The sequence below is a fragment of the Leptosomus discolor genome, chromosome Z, assembly GCF_034619465.1.
Source record: "Leptosomus discolor isolate bLepDis1 chromosome Z, bLepDis1.hap2, whole genome shotgun sequence".
Classification (NCBI taxonomy): Eukaryota; Metazoa; Chordata; class Aves; order Leptosomiformes; family Leptosomidae; genus Leptosomus; species Leptosomus discolor.
The window spans coordinates 39,300,688-39,323,432 of record NC_141419.1 but is presented as its reverse complement, the minus strand read 5'-3'; the positions used below and the strand labels follow the sequence as shown (position 1 = coordinate 39,323,432).

Sequence of the window (22,745 nt, the reverse complement as noted above, 5' to 3'; positions counted from 1 at the left end):
TGTTTAACCCCTTAGGATGACCAAGGAGCTCAACCTCCCTACAGAGCACACCAAAACCCAAAATTACTGTAAGAATATTTAAGAAACACCAGGTTTGGGGGGTTTTTTGCCTCTATAACCTGCAGCAAAGAAAAAACACCCTTTCTCCAAGTTCCCCCCAAAGCTCCAGCACTCAGAAGACACCTAACCAAGGCAAAGGGCCAGTCTGCCACCCGCGTCGCGCTGCCTACGCGGACTGCGGCTCCGACGGACGCCGAAGGGAGGGAGGTGAGGTGAGGTGAGGTGAGACGGGGCGGGGGGGAGGGGTCGTGTCGCAGCCCGCAGCCCCTCGAAGGGGCCCAGTCCCTTCCCTCAGCTCCACCTGCAGCTGAGCCACCCACACTTACCGGGGCAAGCAGGCGGCACCGGCGGGGCAGCCCCCGCTGCGACCACCGCGGTCGCGGGGCAGAGGGCGCGGCCGCTCTGCAGCGCAGCTCCCCAAAAATCCCGCGCGCCCCCAGCAGCCAATAGGCGTCGTGTGACGCGCCCCTTTAAGCATCGCGAGAGCCCCACCCCCCCACCCCCCCCCCCCCCCGCCAGGGCCGGGCAGTGAGCGCAAGGCGGGGTTTTCGCAGACGCCATTTTATCTTCTCACGACCGAGGTCGCTCTCCCTCTCCTTTGCCGTCCCCCGCTGCCTGTACCGCTTCCATCGCGGCTCCAGCCGGGCAGGTAAGAAGACCAACCGGCCGCCACGGGGCGGGGCGGGGTGGGCGGCGCGGCGGTGCGGGGCTGATGGCTCTGCCTTCCTCACGGCAGCGGGGCCTTTCTCGCTCTGGCCCTCACGGAGGGCGGGGCTGGGCGGGGGCCGCCCCCCACTTTGACGAGCAGCGGCCTTATCCAATAGGGCGGCGGCGGGCCCGCGCAGGACGGAGGTGGTGGGGCCAATCGCCGGGTGGCGCTGGTGGATGTGCGCGTTGGCGGTGGGGGCTGCTCCTCTTTCTTTCCCGTACGCTGTGGGGCCGGCGGCGGGCCCAGGTACGCGCAGCCCGCGGGGAGATGTAGCCGTAGCCGAGAGGAGGGGGTGCTGCGCGCTAGCAGAGGGAGGGGGGGACACCGGCCAGGTCGGGCCGTGCTGGGGCCATCAGAGCTGCCGTCGTGCCCCTCTCGGTGCCGCTGGGTGACACAGCGATGCGGGGGGCCCGCGCTTCCCCTGGCCGGGGCCTGAAGCCCCGGGAGCTGCCGCGCCCGGGGACTTCTGGTGGGCTCCCGCAGGGATGGCAGTGGAATGGGGTGAGCGCTGTGTGGAGAAAGAGATCGGTGTTGCCGCCTCGTCTGATGCTAGCCCCTCAGGTGGCTGAGAGCATTCTGCGGGCCCATGGGGCCCCTCCTCCACCGAGGGCAATGCCAGAAGGGTGGCTACTGTCCCGCCGGGCGGCCCTGGGCCCGGTGACCCAGCCAGCGTGGCTCCCCCAGAGGCGGTGCGGTGGAGGCCGGCATCGCTAGCGGGTGCTTTATAAGGGCGGGGGAGCGGCCGCCGCCGCCTTCCTGCGCCCGCCCTTCGTAACTCTGTGCCCCGGGCGAGTTGCCGGGAATTATGGCGGGCGGAGGGGAGGGCGCTCTCGGTCGCGGCCTGCGCGGAGGCGGCCGCGGGAGGCTGATTGGGGAGCTCCGCGCGTCGCGGCCCGCCGCTTTCGGGTGCGGTCGCGGCGGCGGAGCATCCTTGGCGGCGAGGCTGTCCCGCTCTGCCCGCCGCGCTGGGGATCGGGCCGCCGGGCGCCTCCTTTGTGTCTCCCTGGGCAGAGGGGGTTAAATCTCCCTGCGACCGCGTGGTGGTGGTGGCTTTTCCGCTCCCGGCTCCGCCTAGCAGCGGGCAGGCGCCATTACAGCGGCCGCCATTTCTGCTGGTCGCCGCCGGCGGGGAGGTGAGGCCGGGGCTGCGGGAGTTATGTAACGCGGCCGCTCCCCCTCCCGGCAGCCAGCCGGGCCCGCCGCAGCGGGCGGACAGCGGAGGCCGTGCCGGCGGCTGGAGGCGCGGCGGGTGCCGGGACTGCAGGGAGAGAGAGGCGGGGGGCGGGCGGAAAGAGCCGCTGAACCCCAAAGGGAGCGGGGCTCAAAGCGCGCCGGCGTTTCCCAGCTGTTATGTCTGGTAGCTAGTGCAGCCTCCCGCTTTTCGTCGCCGCTTTATCCTTTCGGTATTTATAAAAACATGGCGGTAGTCGGTTTAATCCCGCCAACTCGATTTACCCAGCAGAGAGCCGTAACAGAGAGCGCCTTGCCTACAGGCGGCTAGGGGAGATTTGGCCAGGCAGGTGAACAGACGCGTCCAGGGGAGACTGAGCTCTGAACAGTGTATTACAGTTGGTTCTCCGCAGCGCTGACGTTCTTGTGATGGTTGGAAATCTGCCGCGCTAAAATTCTTGGGATGGTCGGAACTATAATAACAGGGGTCCGAAAGGGCTATTTAAACCGTGTAAAAATCTGCCCGGCCCCTCCCTAGTCTCCCACCCGCATAACAGCCTTTTAGCAACGTATGGCTGAGATTTCACTATCATTAAATCTGTGTACGTCCGTTAGCTCAATTTCAGTGCCTGGAAAGACCAGCGTGTGCTGGGAAGGCAGTGCCGGGTGTTAAACTCTACAAGCAGGGCAACAGTTACAAGTGAACAGCTGGCTGAGTATGTTTAAGAAGTTAGATGCATCTCTTTTTTTTTTTTTTTTTTTTTTTTTTTTTTTCTTCCTTTTGTGGATACTAGAACGAGTGGCTAACATTTGTTGAGGCAATGGAAATTAATAAAATACAAGAGGGAAGTACATGGTTTTTTGTCTCTGTTATCCGTAGAAACACATTTTTTAAGAGAGTAAGTTAGAAAATTACTTCTTTTTTCTAGACTTCTCTCTAAGGTGACATACTAGTATTCTGAAACGAACTTAACAAAAACAGGTTGCAAAGAAGATACTGTTTAAGAAAATCATGGTGAAGTTCAGCTGCTTTTGAGGTTCTTGGTTGTGTGTCTACAGAGGATTATATGTAACGATGCAGAATGGTGTTTTAAAAAGTTTTTTTTTTCCCACTGTGGCTAGAAGTTGTAATGTGACTTTTGTTCAGCTGTTATACTTGAGTGGGAGGCATCCTAAAATGCCTGCTAGTAACGTTGATAGAGAATTTATAAATCTATATAGATTTTATATATATATATATAATGCTGACAGTCGCCCTAGTAGGCCTTTTTTTAATTTAAGTTGTTTAAACTAAGCAGCAGGAGCAGGTTATTATGTAGTGCCCTTCAAAAAGTAAATCCAAGGCATGTATTGTATAACATGTTGAAAATGGGAGCTGGATGCATGTTCACTTTCAGTATTTGAAAATAGTTTTTGGTGAATGCGATTACCTGAAAATAGTTTTTGGTAAATGCAATTGCCTAAAACTAGTATGTATCCAAAAATTATCATTCAGACAGTAATTGTTCATCTGTAAGTTTACAGACTTGTCTTTTAACTCCTCTTAGTGGTGTGTTTGGCCTGGATGTACTTTCTCTTTTATAAAGAAAAACTTTGCAGCAAAACCTCAGGTCAAACCTCTGTTTTTTGGCTGTAGTGAGAATCAGAGCTGTGAGTGAGCAGAGGCACAACTGATATATGCTGTTTTCGTAGGCTCTTGAAGCAATAGGCTGTTGGATTTTGATCCCGCCCAGAATACTTGAGTTTTTCTCTGCAAGGATATATAATAGTGGTAAGTTCTAGAAGCAGGCATTTCTTTTTGCTTTTTGCCTTTAGCACGATATACAGTTTGCCTTTTCGTAGAATAGATGTACCAGCTTTTTTGTTCTTCAACAGGTTTTGCCTGCCCACCTAAGAAGAAAAGGCAATGGAGACTGAACAACAGGAAGAGACCTTTACCAACACAGAGACAAATGGTAAATTTTTTAAAGGACTATTTCTTTCTAGAAAGAACCTCTTTAGATTTCAGTGTTTCTAAATATTTTGTAATGCCTTAACTGTATCAGGTGTTTGTATCAGCAGTAGTTTTGCATTCTGCATTAAATACTTTCATTTTTAATTAGACTGTATCATTACAGATGCTTTTGAAGCATAAATGCATAATTTTTCTGTTGGCATGTTTTAGACATGGGATAAGTAGCTGAAAGTTATGACTATGGATTTGAAAATATTTCATAGTTAAATATTCAGTACTTCTGTGGAGAGTGTGACTACGTAAGAATACTATCAGGCATATTAAGTAATTGCATTTTTATTGCAGTTTGTATATACAGGAGTATAAATATGTGAAATACCTCTAAAGAGCTTCATTCTTGGGCATAATTGGTGAGGGAGTTAGGGCATTAGTGTCATTGGTTCGTGCCAGTTTTTTCCAAACAGTATTTGAAGTGCTACTTAACTATTACTCCATCAGTATTTCCGTGTAGGACAAACTACCTTGAGCTTTTTGCCTGAAAGGTTCTTTTCCAGTTACAAATAAATACTAAGTGGGTGATGCTGCACTGCTTTAAACAGGGTGTCATTAATTTCTCAGTGTGTGCAACATTCTCATTTAAATCACAGTTCATAGATTTTAAATGGATTTTCAGTAGTTGTTTCTGTGCTAATAGCTGCTCAGAGTAGGTGTCAGTAATTACTGTTGGGCTAGTAGGAAAGTGTGTGTTAAGAATACAGAGCATAAATTTGACATGTGTCCCGTTTTACTACAACTTAGAAAGTTAAATAATTGTTTGTGTTTCCCCACTATGGACCTCTCTACAGGCAAACGTCCTGCAGAAGATATGGAAGAAGAGCAGGCCTTCAAAAGATCTCGGAACACAGATGAGATGGTTGAATTACGCATCCTGCTTCAGAGCAAGGTATGCTTTTTGTTTTTACTGGTTTTGCGTATAACATTGCTCAAGACAGTGGTGACAAAATGTACATTGGGATATGTGTTTAGAAAGAATATGTACTTTATTTAATATGAGATAACTTAGTAGAAATAATTTTAATTAGACTGAATGGTAGTAAAAATGTATCAAGATGGAATTCTCTTCAGTGGTTCTTTTAAAGGGTAAGTCCCTAAGGATCAATACAGTTATTTTTAAAAGATGTAATTGCTGAAAAAATTAGAGCAATAGAAATTATAAGGTGTTTCTACATTCAAGAGGAAGGTTGTTACTTTGAGGGGAGTGACTGTATATTAATCTTTGGAAAGGAAGCAGTTTAAAGGATGATCAGCTAGTGATTGTAGATTAAATATGAGAGGTAAGACAAGAACTTCCTGAGGATTTCAGTAACTCTCCCAAACAGATCTACTAAACTTGTTCAACTGCATCAACAGGAAGAAACGTGGGAGTAATGCTTCAGGGATTGCAATGGTTTTGTTGACAAGTGTAAATAGTTAAGTAAAGTTGCTATGTATGAATTTCCTCTGGTGTTTCCAGTTGTTACAGATGGTTTGTACTTTCTGAAGTATGTCAGTCTTTTGTGTTGGCATGGGGGAACAGTACCTTAACTCTGCGTGGTGTTTCTGACCAATAGTCAAGTTATGTGGGGTGCCACAGAATGTTTTGCATGCTATTAGTATAATGTATGATATGTGTAATAAAAATAATACTTTTGCATGTAATCCTGGTAAAAATACAGTTTTGCAATTATTCTTTACTATCTGCCAGTTCATTTCTGTTGATGTTAGAAACTTGAAGTTAGTGGCTGTTAACATTTCCTTTAACCTTTTCCAGAATATACTGCTCTGAGGAGTCAGTTAAGTTAGAGGTGTAAACCAAAATTAGCACTCGAAATTATCAAGAAATGTTTGGAGTGCAGAAGTAGAATTTGGAAACATACTCCTTAAAAAAAGAAAAAATAAAAAATGAGTCAGTAAATTAGGGAAATCATTGACCTACATTACATTCATACAGTATATTTTTTTGAGAGCTATAATCTGAGGTTGCTTTAACACAGGCAGAGTTGCCTAGAAACTTCCATTCGGGATTGAAATGTTAGTTGCAAAACTTTATTTAATATCCTTCTCTTGCCTAAGTTCAGTGATAGTAGCTGCTGATAATTTTTTTTCCGTGGACAAACTGTATCAGTTTGTTTCAATTTTATTGGAATGTTTTAAAAGCAGTACCCGCCTGCCTGGGCCAGTAGTGTAATGCAAAAATAGATTTACCATTCTTAGCCTTGAGTTTAAAAACATGGTCTGTGCTGTGTTGGCATAACGTAACTTCTGAAAACTGTTTTCCAGAACGCTGGAGCAGTGATTGGAAAAGGTGGCAAAAATATTAAGGCACTTCGTACAGACGTGAGTATATATGAGTTTGAACTAATTTAACGCCAATTCTTTCAGAGCACTACATCGAAAGCTTGATTTCGTGCGTTTCTAGACATGGGAGCAATTCAACTCTATACATCAATAGTCTAGTTAAAAGCCATTTGTATTGATGTTAGAGCAGATAACTTCTTCAGTTTCTATTGTAATTAAAACCCAGCTTGATTCATGTGGGAGAAGAGGTTTATATTAAATCTCTTCGCTTTTGAATAGGATTCCACTCAATTACACACTTCAACTGAGTTAACATCCTAATTAGGAATACTGACAAAGCTTAAAACCCTTAATTGTACCATTTCCCTTATGTGTGAATCAATTATAGTACTACTGAAACCATTGCAGGTGGCTGGCTTAACCCAGTGATAGAGGAATTCTTCAACTTCCTTTAAAAAAGCAAACAAACAAAGCAGTCCATCTGTTCTTTAACAGCTTGCACACAAATCACAAAAGCATTAATGTTAAGGTTGCTTTATTTAAATATGGGTATAGAACAGTAAAGTAACATTCTGTTCTGTTACTTGGAAGCATTTTTTGAATGGTCATGACTTACTTGCCTGTTCGCATTTTACAGTGGGTTGACTCTTGTGATTAGACACATGCTCAGCGTTAATGTTGTGTATTTATAAAACTTGGCAACGCTTCTTAAATTCCGTTTGTTTACACTTCTGTACTTAACATCAGCTACAATTTCAACAGTTTTCCGATCAAGACTCTCTTCAACACGGGATTTGGCAATATATCATTACAAATCAGTTCCAACTAAGTTCATAAACTACCACAACTAGAATTGAGGTTTGAGTTGAAATGGTCAGGAATCGTACATACGCTCACTAACTTCGGCAGCTAGTTGATCTTTTCAGGGTGTTTTCCTTTTTTGTTCCTTTTTTTTTTAAGAAAATCAATACGTCACCTAGGTCCGGATAATTTAGATTGGTCTGGAGAACTAACTTTCCCGATTTGCCCACGGTTCTAGTAATACTGATCTTGACAGGTTTTGTGTCTACCCTCATGAGCCAGCCTGCTACTGAAACATCACATATTAAAAAGTAGTTTAGTCAGATCAAGTGACTCATTTTTAAGGTCCATACTGTTCAGCCACAGATGGTGTAGCAATCCGTTATTGTGTTAGCCTTCAGAACAACTTAAGCTTGTTTCATTAATTGAGAGTAATGAGTATAGTTTGTATTAAATTAAAATTTATTGCTTTTCCCCCTTTTCCCTCTCCTTGTTTTTTTGGCCATATATCTCCGTTGCCCATGTACTGGATCGACTTGCCCCTGCGTTGCCCACCATGACGTTGGCCCATCCGCCCCTGAACGCCCATGTGAAAACCCTGGTTGGCTATGCCCAAAAATGTGCTCGTTGCCAAACGGGTACCATACTTGACAACTTCCGATTGAATACCCATGCCCAATGCCAACATCCACGAACGCCAATGACCAATGCAGTACAATGCCAGTGTTTCAGTCCCAGACAGCAGTGGCCCCGAGCGGTATGTCCCAACAGTTTATGCCTCACTGCCTGATTAGAAAGAGAGAAATGTATTTTATTACCTGCCTTTGATATAATTAAATAGTATCCCCTTATAGACGGTGTATTGTTTTTTTTTTCAAGTTTTCTGTCTTATTTTCCCCATTAAGTCTTTTTGTCACTGAACTTTTACGTGAGTTGCCCACCCAAACAATCCACTAATTTTATTTCAATGGAAGGAGCACAGCTTCAAGTGTTGCATATTTGCTGCATTGTAAATCAAATTGTTTCAAAATAGTCTCTCGCTCTGTCTTTGTGGCCCACCTTGCTCCCCTCAACATTGCCTGTTCATAATTATTTCTGATGAAATGCTAACTCTGGTTCACTTTCCTTCACTTCTCATTTGTTTTGTCTTTTTTTTTGTCTTGCATTTGTATTTGTTTTCTTGGAGAGCCCATTAGTAATCTGATTTCTAACTGGTCTCATAGCCTTACTGCAGATACAATGTTCACCACTTGCATATCCCCACTTTTTCTATGAGAAGGTGTGCCAGTTTTACCGATGTGGTAGCGAGGGTATCCTAAATTAGTGGTGGCGGGGAACATGAATACTCACTTCTGCTTTCAGTTCTGCTTCAATTTCTTGCCCACTTAATCTGAGCCCTTCCAAAAGCCCATTCTGTCTTTCTTTCTCTCTCTCTGCAAGACCTACCTAATCTTAAATTTATCATGCATATGTATTGGGCATAAACAAAGATGCATGTGTTGTAAATTGAGCAAACAGGTTTACTTTAAATGGGGAATATTAACTGTAAGCTCTTCTGTGTAGTAAATCTTGTAAAAATTTTGTGTATGATGGAAAAAATTTAATTCTACTTCTTCTTTTCCACCTTCTCCATATTGTGTGGCATTATGGCTTCCAACAGCATCTTGAGTATCAGTGCAGATATAGAGACAATTGGAGAAATCTTGAAGAAGATTATCCCTACTTTAGAAGAGGTATGTCTCTTAATGTTTGTTTCTTTTTAAAGGTTAACGATTAGCTTTTGAAACAAGATGGTTCTGGATGATTTGTTGCTTTTTAAACACAGGCAATTAGAAAATTTAAAAAAAAAAAAAAAAACCAAAAAACCAACAAAAGCCTGTTAGAGTAGTGTTACGGCTCTCAAACTACATGTTGACATTTTTTTGGTAGATGATGGGCTTTATTAAATTAATGTTTCAAACGGCCACCCCCGTTTCAAAATACTTGCCTCCTGACTTGTCCCCGTTTTGAAGTAGTTGTAACTCGTATACTGCATTGACTCTTTAAATGAGTGTTGCTCTGTTTGATGCCTTCTTAAACCTTCGTAGAAAGTTGTGCTGTGTAATAAATAAGGAAAACTAATTTGTCATCCATTTACGTTGAGGTGAGGTGCTTAAGTAGTTGTGATCCTAGGCAGTACAGGATTACAATTCAACAATAAATCAAGGCATACCATGTGTTTGGAGAAAAAAAAAACACCAAATACTCTAAATCTTTATGTGACTAATATTTTATTCTTTTCCTTGTATCCATCTTTCTTACAGTATCAACACTACAAAGGCAGCGACTTTGACTGCGAATTAAGACTTCTCATTCACCAGAGTTTGGCAGGAGGAATTATTGGTGTCAAGGGTGCTAAAATTAAAGAACTCAGAGAGGTACTTGTGGTTCTGAGATTTTTTGTTGTTGTTCTATAAACAACTTAGTGTTTCATGTTCATAAGGGGCAGGTGTAAGTATCTTCTGTGCAGTAATTTCTTCAGAACATACTGCATATGTGATTTCGATGTTCTGAGATGGAGCTGTGAGTTTCAACTTTCTTGCAGACCCTCAGAAGTAAAGTCATTGGTGATAGAACCTAGCTTGTCTAGCTTCTCAGCAATATTTATGGTAATGTTTTTAAAGAAAGGATTTTTTTTTTATTAAAATGACATTCATCGCTCCTAGAGTGAACTGCTGCATCTTCAGGTGGTTGGACGTGCAAACTGGTTTACAGTGAATGTATTTCCACGAACTCTTAGGATGATAATTCAACAGATGTCTAAAAATTACTGTAAAAGGGCTTTATTTTTAGAATTTTTTTCTTTATTTAGCCTCCTAGAACACCATTGTTTTATTTCAGTGAAGGAATGAGATTTTTAAAAGATAATGGCCTCTGAGAACTTAAAATATGTCTGTGTTTTGTCCTTTCTGGGCATTGTGTCAGAGGCAATTTCAGATTGTGTCAGGTATAAGCTGGTACCTGTTCGCATGTAGCAACATTGCTGTCTTGCATCCAAAGTGTGTTTTCTTGACCTGTGAATGTTAATACAGCCTGTAAGTTCACAATGGATGTGTGGACCTTTTACTAGTATTTTATTAAATGATGATGTAGATGAGCCATAACTGAAAGAGGACAAAACAGAGCTTTTTTCCTCTGTGTACAAGAGTGTCAGGATAGATCTTAAAAAAAAAAAAAAACCAAACCCTGTAGTCTTCAAACTAAATTTGTTGTGAGAACTCAGAAGGAAGCATGCACTTAAAATGGCTGGGAATTTAATTGTCTTTGGGCTTGTTGCTTAAAAATGTTTTAATGGATTTATAAATTTGTTTAAAATACTTATGTTAGACAATCCTGGATTTTTTTTTTTCTTCAACAGAACACTCAGACCACCATTAAGCTTTTCCAAGAGTGTTGTCCTCATTCTACTGACAGAGTGGTACTTATTGGTGGAAAACCTGATAGAGTTGTTGAATGTATCAAGATTATCTTGGATCTTATCTCTGAGGTAGTGTTTATTAAACTCATTTTCATTGGCATTCATGAATGTTAGGGATCATTTGGATGAAAAACAGTATTTTTCCATTTCTATTTTGAATTTAGTACCTTCCACTTTCCCAGTAGCAAAGTGATTGGCTGTTACTACTTTTTGAAACTATTTTTCCGTTTTCTAGAATTGGGGTGCACCTTATGGGGGAGGGAAGCAATTTTTGTTACTAGTGAGCCGTTATTCATGCTTCGCATATCATTAAGATGCAAAAATTGAAGAGGGAGACAAAATTTATTTGCTGCTGACAAGTAACAGCGATTTGTTATAGTTAAGTTCACAGGAAACACATCATCATCTCCTTTCTTACCAGCATTGTGAAATCAAAAATGTGTTCCAAATGCATAAATTTGTATTTATACATTTAATATATTTAATTTAATGAAATATGCCAATTGTAATAGCCTAATTGGGTTGGGGGGGATTGTTCTTTTTGTTTCCTTTAGTCTCCAATTAAAGGACGGGCCCAGCCTTACGATCCCAATTTCTATGATGAAACATATGACTATGGCGGCTTCACAATGATGTTTGATGATAGAAGGGGACGTCCAGTAGGCTTTCCGATGCGTGGAAGAGGAGGTTTTGATCGAATGCCTCCTGGCCGTGGCGGACGACCCATGCCTCCATCGAGAAGAGATTATGATGATATGAGCCCTCGCAGAGGACCTCCACCACCTCCACCAGGTCGTGGTGGTAGAGGTGGCAGCAGAGCTCGTAATCTTCCTCTTCCTCCACCACCACCTCCTCGTGGCGGGTGAGTTGTTGCATAAATGCGTTACACAGAACTCACATCACGTACAATTGCCTGAATCATGTTCATCTTCCCAGTGTTTTTTCCACGCTTCCATGTTGGTAGTGCTTATGCAGGATTGAGTGTGTATCAGACCAGAGTATTTTGAAAAGTACTGGAATTTAATTATTTGCTGCACTGTAGTAGTCTACCAGGACTACAGCGAGTAGTTCTGAAACTTTTGTGTCATTCCGTACTTGGCTAGAGTAGTTTGAAATGAAGTTGTTTGAACCATGAATGTGAAAATTTAAATTAGAGTAGATAAACTAGTTTATAACGCAATTCACGTGCTGCTGCTTTTTTCATTTTAGAGATCTTATGTCCTATGACCGAAGGGGCAGACCGGGAGACCGTTATGATGGCATGGTAAGAGTTTAAAATTTGCCTTGTTCTGTTTCGTAAGCCCAGTCAGCTTGCTGACTGTCTGAAGATACAGTTGCTGAACATGTGCACATAAGTGTGGGACATGCGTGGTACTGATAATAAACCCAAAATATTTTGTCCATACAAAGGGTCCCTCCTGAGGAGGAAGGTTTGGGGTGTAAGTGGTATCTGACACATGGTCTGTTTTCTTTCTTTCCTCCCTGCCATCAAAACGATAACGGGAAGTTTGATTGTGCTCTATCCTGCAGGTTTTCTTGCGCTGACCATCTTTTAGATTTTTTTTTTTTTTTAAGCAGGATGATGTTAATGGGAATTGGTAGGCTTGATAAAGAAAATATGTCAAAAAAATATTCTCTGAAATTCTTTGATTCATACAAGCATTCTTAACACTAATGTTGGAAAACAGTATAGATAGAATAATATAGATTATAGAATAGTATCTGTGAAGAGCTCTAGTTGATCTGGAAGGTGATTGCTCTTTTGAATCAATTCTTGCCTATTTGCTGGTTTCTCTGTCGGCAAAAAAGCCACTGTAATTCCAAATGTTTTGCAGCTAGGGCCACTGCTAAGTTGAATCCTAAATTAAATTAGGTACAGTCAACCTTATTAATGCTCATACTCGCTGAGCAATCACCTTCCAGATCAACTAGAGCTTAAAAGAAGGCTTAAAGATACTCTTCCTTGTAATCCGGAGAGAGACTTCTCAGCAGTTATCTGCTGTTGTACTAGATTCCTCTTTCTGGAAAGAGAAATCATACCTGGGAGGTAAATCTCTATAGTTAGAATCTTCTTTTCTCCTCTGACTTTGGTTGGCACTGTCTTTAAGATGACACCTGCGAGATTTTTTTATTTTGTTTTCTTTTAAATGAACAGAAGAGAAAGGAGCAGGAAGGAGCTATGAAATGGGCAACTTAAATGGGCTTTACACATTTCCTCCTTCTTGGGAGTTAGAGTTACTGGAAGTATGTATTGTAAGAATGTCACATGCTTACTGGAAGTATTAAAAGGAAAGATTTGCACACATGTTAAGAAACCTGAAGAATTGAGAAGTACACTTCCAAGATTCCTTATTTGTATTTACATGTTCTCAAAGCTCAGTTTTTGTTACATTTGCTACTAATAAAGCCAGTACTAGAGCATATAAACTGAGCAGCCTGCCTTTCTTTGAGTATCTGGTTGAGCACAGTCTTACTTAGCTTCGTTTTTGGGCAGTACTGTGTTCTATTTTTATTCCATTCCAGCTACAATAGAAAATCCATTTTGACTTCTGTTTAGACTGACTTTTGTCAGGTTGACCTTTGCTTTCTTGACATGAGTTTCTACAAGTGGAATCATGTCTGTTCGTTTTTTTCATTCCAAAAAACAACTTTTATTTCCTCTTCACAGTGAGCTTTGGCTCCTTTATGACCAAGTATCCTAGCTTGCTTAGTGTGCACTGCTTACCAACAAAGACTCTATTTAATTTCTAGTTTTAGTTAACCATGATCCTATCATCCTAAATTGTGTAAGGTGATAGGAAGTCTTCACATGGATTATGGTGCTGGAGCTGGAAATGTCGTGCAAGAAATGTAAGGTCTTCCTATGCTACACTTGGTTTCATATAGAAGCCATTTGTTAGCAAAATATATAGAGTAAACCAACGTTGTTGTGGTTTGTGAACTAAGTAATACATGGGAAAGGCTGCTTTCAGAGAGCAGAAGTGCTCTTTAACATAGATTCTATTTTATATAGATGCAATAAAAGGCAAGGATAGATTCTTTTCTCAGGTGAACATCTGAGTAGTTCAGGACTTTTAAAACTGGATGCTGAACGGAGTTTTCTGGAATTCCAGAGATGTGACAGAACCAACAGCCTTGTAAATGCTGACAATCGGAAAAACCTGTTTTGATTTGAAAAGATTACGCTTGCCCATGCGGTCACTCACTCAATGTGATGTGTGATACTTGGAAGATACTTGTCTGTTAGCCTGGCTTACAGTTATAGTTTAGTTATTCACTGCTGTTGAAAGAGGTCATTTGGTTTGTAATCTGTTCGAAGCTTTTTCCTGAAGGACGTACTTGTGGTTTTTCTGTTAACAGAGCTATGTATTTCAGTGTAACTACTCCAGATCAAATCCCTATGAACTGTAAGGGCTGTTCTGACAGTTGAAAAAACCTGAATTTATTTCCAGTATTTCTTTTTTAACATCTTCATCCTCAGGGATCTTTTAGATACATAAATGCAGATACCAGTGGGAGGGGTGGAAAATAAAGTGGACAAGCATATAATTTTATCCCCTCACATTTAAAAACATTTTTTTAATTAACTAATCAGGTGCTAAAATTTTCAAAGTACTAAAAATTTTACAATATGAGACTTGAATTAGAATGTCTCATGTTAAGTGGACCATTTCTTCTGACTTCTGTGAGTGTCTTCAGACATCTAATGTGTCTTTGCTCCTTCAAATACCTTTATAATTCTTGATAATTTTTTAAACTTGCATATGTATGTGTACTTACATGTGTCTTTGGTGTATAAACACTTGAATAAAGGCACATAACACTTGAAAAAGTACAAAACATTCTTCATGTTTAAGAGATGTGACATTAACAAGCATGTAAAAAAAAAAAAACAGTAAAGGAAGAATGTATGACAGTTCTTCTGTTTATCCATGCAGATGCTAAAAAAAAGTCACAAAACTTCATTCTCCTAGTTCACACTGTTAAAAACCAGAGAAAATTATGATTAAAGAATTTTACATCAGTTAGGACTGCATGCATTTTCTTTCACTAGACATAAAAGTTAAGCTCCTTGCCTTAACCAGGCAGCGTGTTTCTATTCTAGTGCCAGTAGTCACTAGCACAAATGAGTCTGTAGTGTAGAATATTCTGTTACATATGTTAAGATATCCTGTTCAAGAAGCTGGTTGTATAATGCACAAATGAAAATCAGTTGCTGGAATTGTAGAATTCTGAAAGAAAGAAATGCTGTATATCACATGTTTTAAAAACATAATTAAATTTCTAATACAGTTAAGCCGCAGTAAGTTGTTAATCTAGTTATTGGCTATATAGAATGATAGAATCATTCAGGTTGGAAAAGACCGTTGAGATCATCAAGTCCAACCATCAACCCTACTCTACCACGTATGCCCCTAAACCGTATCTCCAAGCACCACATCTAAACGGACTTTAAACACATTGAGGGATGGTGACTCAACCACCTCCCTGGGCAGCCTATTCCAGTACCTGACAACCCTTTCAGTGAAAATATTTTTCCTGATGTCTAGCCTAAACCTACCCTGGTGCAGATTGAGTCCGTTCCATCTTGTTTCATCATTAATTACCTGTGAGAAGAGACCAGCACCTGCCTCTCTACTGTGTCCTATCAGGTGGTTGTAGAGAGTGGTAAGGTCTCCCCTCAGCCTCCTTTTCTTGAGACTAAACAGCCCCAGTTCCTTCAGCCGCTCTTCATGAGGCCTGTTCTCCAGGCCCTTCACCATCTTTGTTGCCCTTCTCTGGACACGCTCCAGGACCTCAATGTCTTTCCTGTACTGTGCCGCCCAAAATTGGACAAGTACTCAAGGTGCGGCCTCACCAATGCCGAGTACAGGGGGACAATCACCTCCCTACCATATGTGAGGTATATGGAAATGAACTGGTGGAACACAAGAAGCAGTGTACTTGCTGCTTGACCAGCAGTTGGCATAATCACTGGCAGTTACTTGTTTCAGTCTTATTAAACCTTCAGTTTCTAATGCATGGCAAAAGTAAAAGTTTCTGATATATATTAGTACTTGAAGGTTTTCTAAAAGGAAAAATAAAAGCTTCTTCAAGCTTTGCTCTGCAATTAGCTGTTCGACCTTCTTCATTAGAGGAAAAATCTGTTTACAGGAAGAGGGGGGAAAAAGTGAGAGTGACTCCACTTACAGTTCCCTCAAAATGAAATAAAAGGGAGCAAGTTTTTAAGGTGATCTAAATCTTACTTTTAAGTCTGTTGTAGTATAAATGTTTCTCTGTACCAGTATGTATGGTATTTGCTTGCCAAGTTACCTGTAAGTCTGCATGGCATGGACTTAATTTAGATTTCTTTCCTCTTTTCTTCCTGTTAATGTTGCATCTGGAAGATGATGCAGTGTCATGTGGATGCCTGTGATGACATGCAGCCACCAGAGCTGGTGAGTGTGCTCAACCTTTTTTTGAAAACTGCTTTATTGAACAGGTTAAGTGATGACAGGAGTTTCTTGATCTTGAGTGTAATCAGTGGCAACTTGCACCTATTGAAAATCATAAAGCTGTCCTTCTGACTTAGAATTTATGGCAGTTTGTCTTCCCAGTGTGTCCTGTGCGGGCAGGTAATGTCGATAGAAATGTGAAAGTATGCAGCAGCACAGCCAAAAGAGAGGAGATTTCCTGTACCTATTCTTGCCTCTTACACCCCATTTTCATGTTGTAAATAGTAACTTTGTCCATTACTGATGCACTGTAGATGCGTGCATTTCGGATATATATTTTTGTATTAACTTCATAATGTGTTTTCTCACATTTCAAACACCAGATACTGAAAGTATGTTCTTACTTACATTTGTGGATAAAATACTATGCTTTACTTATCAATCTATTTGAAAATACACCATTTGATCATATAGGTTTGGGGAAGGGAAGTTAAAGGGTTCATCAGGTCTTCATGCGGTCTAGAAGATGGCAAAGTTATGCCAAATACTAGATGTCAATTCCTGGCTTACGTAGACACAGCAAATGTGATTGCTTAACTCGTCTGCTGTGAAGTTCATTTGCTGTCCTGTAGTCTGGGGAAGCAGAATTGATTAAGGAAAAGATTGTTCTTTTACACAAATTAGCCCAAAAAGTGATCCTGGGGCAAATACCAACAGGAATATGCCTGTGTGTATGCAGTATGCTTCTCTGATCACCCTCTGAATGAAGTCTTAAGCAGAGTCTTTCATTCTCTTGTATTTTGGACTTCACTACAAGCTCTATTACGTTGTATTACAGTCTGTGTTACTAAGTAACGTGATTACGTGATGTAGGTTGCTTAGGGAATAAGCTCAACTCTCTGGTCTGAGTAGCTTCCATTTTGATCTTCTAAAAACATAGCAGGTAAATAGTATTTTGGGGAAAGTTGTGTTACAGCTTCGTGCAAACAAGTAGTTCTGGTTGTTTGAACTTGGTGGGTTGCCAGGTAACCACCCAGCTGCTCTCTTTCCCCCTTCTGAGCAGGGTGAGGGTATAAAAGTAAGATGGAAAAGCTTGTGGCTCAAGATGAAGACGGGGAGATCACTTACTAGTTACTGTGATGGGCAAAACTGGGTCTACTTTGCGAAGATTAATTTATTGCCACTTAAAGATGGAGTAGCATGGTGAGAAACAAAGAGGAAGACTTAGAAACACATTTCCCCCACCCTTCACTTCTTCATTCCCTAGGCTTCTGCTTCCTTTGGCATGAGTGCTGCAGGGGGGGTGGGGAATGGTAGGTTGTAGTCAGTTCATCAAGCTTTGTCTCTATTCCTTCCTCCTCACACTGTTCTCCTGCTCCAGTGTGGCTCCCTCCTGTGGGACGCAGTCGTTTACAAACTGCTCAAATGTGGGTGTTTGCAGTGGACTGCAGTTCTTTGCTCCACCCGGGGTCCTCTTCATGGGGTACAGCTTCTCAGGAACAGACTGCTCCAGTATGGGTTCGCTACAGGTCCTACCAGATGCCTGCACCCATGTGGGCTCTCCCAGCAGGCTGCAGCTTCCCTCAGGGCATATCTACCTGCTCCCAGCATGGGATCCTCCCTGGGCTGCCGTGTGGCTATCTGCTCCAGTGTGATTCTCTCCATGTACTGCAGGAGGATCTGTTTCAGCACCTGGAGCACCTCTTCCCCCTCCTTCACTGTGGTGTCTGGAGGGTTGTGTCTCTCACTTTCTTGCCCCTTGCTCACCTCTTGCAACCAGTGTACACAGTTGTGGGGCTTTTTTTTACCCTTTTGTAAGTGTTATCTCAAAAATGCCACTAGCCTTGCCAATGGTCTCAGCTTTAGGCAGCGTTGTGGTTTGAGCCCACTCGCCTGGTCACAAAAGCACACTGCTACCTGAAGGATGGGGAGAAGAAAATAAAACCCGAAGGGCTTGAGGAGCGAGACACAGGCCAGGGAGGGCTCACTCACCAGTTACAGTCAACAACCACCCCCATCAAGGAGAATGAGAGATACAACCAGGTCTGAAATACAACACACCTTCCCCCCTCCAACCCCCCCGGTCTCCCCGGGCTCAGCTCTGCTCCCTTTTCCCCCCCAGCAGCGCAGGGGGCAGGGAATGGGGATCACAGTCCGTCCAGCACAAGGTATCCCCTCTGCTCCTTCCCCCTCAGGGAGAGGGGCCCTCGCAGCCCTCCCCTGCCCCACCGCGGGGTCCCTCTCCCGGCAGACAGCCCTCCAGGAACTGCCCCAACGCGAGTCCTTCCCGCGGGGCCGCAGCTCCCCAGAACCCCCCAGCGCGGGGCCCTCCCGGGGCTGCCGCCCTCCCACCGACGGGCGGCTCCAGCGCGGCCACAGCCATGCTCTGCTCCGGGCCCGGTCCCTGCTCCTCCGGCCTGGGGCCCTCCGCGGGCTGCAGGGCGACCTCTGGGCCACCGCTGGGCTCCAGGGGCTGCAGGGGCTCAGCCGCCACCCCACCGCGGGCCGCAGGGGAACCTCTGCTCCAGCACAGCTCCCCCTCTCCTGCCTCACTGACCGGGGGTCCGCAGGGCTGTCTCTCTTCCATCCCCCTTTGCTCACCAACACAAACGGAAAAAAGAGACACGATCAACACTTTCTTTCACTCTTAAACAGTTATTCAAGAGATGCCATTGGCCTGGCCTTGGCCAGAGGTGGGTCCGAAATGGGAGCCGAGGGAGCTTCTCGAAGTCTCTTAGAGGAGCCACCTCTGTATCCCCTTCCCCCACTGCCAAAGCTGTGCCAGACACCAAAACACCATAGTCAGCAGTGGGTTGATTTTGGTGTTCGCTGTGGCTGACTGACGGGCTTTGTTTGGTACAGGGGCAGCCCAGCAGTCTCCTAGAAACTGAATTCTGGAGAACTGTGCATATTTATTCTCTGCTTCTGCAGGAAACTGTAAAAATGGGATTTTGCACACGTAGAAGGTGTTAGATGAAATGAAGCACTTGCTGTCAAATACTGTCTGGAAATACTGAAAACAAAGAGGCTAGGAGTACTTGTTGCAGTGATTTAGATTTGTTAATATAGTGGTTTTAGCAGAACCAAAGTAACTCATGTCATGTCTGTTCTAAGATATAAAGGATTGTACCATAGTCTGAATGAAGAAACAAGTTGCAGAGCTGTTCATCTAGGAAAAAACCCAAAGCTCTTAAGAAGTAGGAGGATTGACAGTCACTGGGTAAACTTCTTGTCCCAAAACTGGAGACTTGAGTCTTGCCGGAGCTGTCTGATCTTTTCATTTGAATGTTAGTTTAGTCCAAGGGTCAGCAGTAGGTCAGCATCAAGAGCTGTCTACGAACAGCTGAATTAAAACTAGTGTAGCTGGATCCTTTATGTCACTTTACGCTTTCACACCTAGAGGTTTTGACAGGGCAGGATAAGAGATTAATGAGGTTTCCCACAGCCACCCCTCCTTTTGTTTCTGTTCACCCCTCTTTGCCTCAGTCTGCCTTTGATGGCACAACACTGTTGTGTTTATAGTAAGGTTGGGGGTTGAGATTTTTGCATGAAATAGGCTCAGAGTTAACAATACAATATTTAAGATTAAGGTAAGTTAATAAAGCATGGCTGTTCACTATTTAAGGGTTTTTTTCTCTTTCTCTTGCAGTTTGAGGGTGGCTCTGGATATGGTAAGTGTTTATATAGAACCTTTACAATGTATTTCATTATGTAGTTATTAAAGGACTTGATGCATACGTTTAAATCAGATTATTCTTATGCAGGGGGGCGCGGTTCATATGGAGATCTTGGTGGACCCATCATCACCACACAAGTAACGATTCCCAAAGATGTAAGTAAAGTTGGCTTGCTTTCAACTTGTGTTTTGTCTTAATTAAAAAGAAAAAGAAGTCACAGCCTTTTCTTAGGCTATGTAAGTAAACTGGAAGTATTTAGGGAGCTTGATAAGTACTTCTAATATAAAGCAAGTATTCCTAAATCACCAAAAGTCTGTTCTTTAAGTGTTTGTTTCGTGTCTTCGCTTTAGCGACACACAACAACTTTAATAATTGTTAATATTCAGTAGTAGAAGTGGTCTGTGTAACTTGTTTTTTCCATATGAGCAACTTTTAGTTTTATCCCACGTGTGTTTGTACAGTTGATATTGCAGGGGATGTTTTGAGGTGGTAAGCTTCCGTTGCAGCTCTTCAAACTAAGCTTACGGAAGCTGCTCAAACACTGCTGTGATTTTTGTAACTTTTTTAGAGAGAAAGCTGTGTCAGGAAATGAGTGCTTTTCTTTCTCCCCTAGTTGGCAGGATCTATCATTGGAAAGGGAGGCCAGAGAATCAAACAAATACGTCATGAGTCAGGAGCTTCGATCAAAATTGATGAACCATTAGAAGGCTCAGAAGATCGGATAATAACTATTACAGGAACACAGGACCAGATACAAAATGCACAGTATTTACTGCAGAACAGGCAAGTTAAAGTTTCATGTTGTCCCTGCTGTCAGTTTTAAACTGAGTGACGTGTACATTCTAAAGCCGCTCTTATCTGTGATACAGTTTTTAGAAGGCAGGTTTTAAGTAACTATTTGAAACTAACTTCTCCAGTGGTAGTTCTGCCTTGATTCTCTTCTGTTCTCCATTCTAATTAAAATGAAGACACCCTCAAAACTAATCTTGCCGGAAGACGCCTTAACCAAGCAGTCCTCTCATTTCTCTGGTGGAAACTGCTGCAAAAAAGCTACTTGTAATAAATTACATAGAGCCTGTAGAAAATATAGAAGATTTCAGTGGATGTTGGCCTAGTTCTGTGTGGAAGACTAGTGATTTTGTTGTTTTTAGATAACTAAATTGACAACAAATCACAGTCTGCCATATGGCACAGACCATGCCTCTACAGGACAAGTTGAAATCGATTTGATGCTGTTATGCAGCATTTCACACCTTGCTGGCATTACTTTGTCTTTTCTGCCAAGTATTTACAGCTTCAGATTTAATTTGCTTAGTTTTGTTTTATTAATATGTTGGCTGTGATAGCAGACTTCAATGTTTTAACTTGAATGTTTGGCTTTAGATTCATAATATTTAATAATTTATTCTAAAATATCTTAATATACCTATAATTATTAGCCATTAATCTTTTAAAATTATTTAAATGTATTAGATATTTGTAATTTAATCTGCTCTAAGAATGTCATTGTGAATGTTGATGCAAGATGTGTGGTCCATCATTCTAATACATGCTTTTTTCTTTTTCTTTTATAGTGTGAAGCAGTATGCAGATGTTGAAGGATTCTAATGCAAGATTATTTTTTCTTTTTTATAGTGTGAAGCAGTATTCTGGAAAGTTTTTCTAAGACTAGTGAAGAACTGAAGGAGTCCTGCACCCTTTTTTTTTTTATCTGCTTCTGTTTAAAAAGCCAACATTCCTCTGCTTCATAGGTGTTCTGCATTTGAGGTGTAGTGGAATCTTTGCTGTCCACCAGATGTAATGTTTTAGTACCTTACAAGTACCAGGGTGGGGGGAAGGGCGCACAAGACTAACATTGAGATTTTAAAGCAGCAGCAGAGAGAATGAATTTATTTTTGTTCATTGTTGGTGGTAAATTGTAATGTTTTTCTGTAATTGTTGTGAACACCCTGCTTAATGTACACTGTATCTTTTTTGAAGGGGGGGGTGGGATACTGGTACTCTGCCTGTCCCTGGCATCCTTTGAGAGCAGTGTGCAGAATGTAATGCTCTTTTCTAAAAACAATTTTATGATTTTTAAATAAATTTAGTGAACCTGTTCTTGGTGGTCATTTTTCTTCAGATAAATAGAAGGTAATATTTAAAATGGACACACCCTTTCTGCCCCCTCCTCCCCCCACATAAATTAAAGTTGCTGTTAAGCTTGCTTTTCTGTTCCCTTGATACAGATGGAGTGATATGGGGGTTTCTAACAAATTAAAGAGATTATGTGAAAACAATGACTCTGCTTTGCTGTTAAGAAAAGAAAATGCAAAAATATTCATGCAAACGTTGTTGTAAAACTTGACATTTTTGCAAGTGTTTGGCCCTCTTTGCAGTACATACATATATTGGTGACAGTATATAAATAAAATATTTTAAAACTTTGTGATGTCACTGCGTAAACAGTGGTAAAGTACACCTGGTTATTGACAGCTTGCTTAATGCAGATAACACTGTTAGAAATGACAGTTGCTGTACCATTACTGATAGTTGTTTTCTGAGCTTTTATTTGTATGAGGTAGAAATTCTTATAAATCAGTAAAGTGACGGCATCTAACTCTGTAACTTCTTTTTCATTGTATGCAAAACTTAAAACTTTTGTTTGATTTCCCTGTTGTATGTTGAATTCCATTAGGAGTTATTTGTGAGAAATTAAAAAACATAAACCCTCTGGGTATCATGTAATACCTTGGCATTTGTATTTATAGTTTACAGGTTTTGACTTCACTTCCTGAATAAAAACAAAGGCGCAAAACTGCGTTGCACATGTGCATGCGCCCGGCCCGGCCGGAAGCGTGGATTCTTTAGCGAAAGGGTTTTTTTTTTTTTGGGGGGGGGGGGGGGGCTGTTTCTCGGACTTCCGCATGCGTCGCGGGTCTGGGGCCAGTGCCTGCCTCTCCCGCTGCCTCTAAAACCGCCCGCCCCCGGGTTGAGCTGCGAGGGGGTGCCGGTAGCGCCCCCCGCCCTTGCCGTCCCCGCGCCTTGCGGGCTGAACCGGGCAGTCCCGCGCGGGGCTCCCCGTTAAGGGCGGCCTCCCCGCGCGGCAGCAGCTGCGTGGGAGGCCCCGGCCCCGAGGTGGCCGTCCGTCTCCGCGCCCTGCCCT

At 42.6% G+C, this 22,745-nt stretch overlaps 1 protein-coding gene across 2 annotated transcripts; it reads left to right on the top strand.

Moving 5' to 3' along the window:
• Positions 1-599: 599 nt before the first annotated feature.
• HNRNPK (heterogeneous nuclear ribonucleoprotein K) lies at positions 600-22,413 on the top strand. 2 transcript variants are annotated; one of them, XM_086480537.1, is made up of 16 exons: positions 600-709; positions 3,632-3,710; positions 3,815-3,894; positions 4,739-4,836; positions 6,213-6,269; positions 7,745-7,788; positions 8,692-8,764; positions 9,335-9,448; positions 10,429-10,557; positions 11,043-11,350; positions 11,698-11,752; positions 15,876-15,926; positions 19,573-19,594; positions 19,673-19,755; positions 20,214-20,383; positions 21,236-22,413. In XM_086480537.1, exons 3-16 carry the CDS (start codon positions 3,846-3,848, stop codon positions 21,264-21,266), a joined length of 1,284 nt encoding a protein of 427 aa, XP_086336663.1. In that variant the 5' UTR covers positions 600-709; positions 3,632-3,710; positions 3,815-3,845; the 3' UTR covers positions 21,267-22,413. The 2 variants fall into 2 exon arrangements, with proteins under 2 accessions (XP_086336663.1, XP_086336662.1); XM_086480536.1 differs by having other exon boundaries at positions 21,175-22,413.
• Positions 22,414-22,745: the final 332 nt, after the last annotated feature.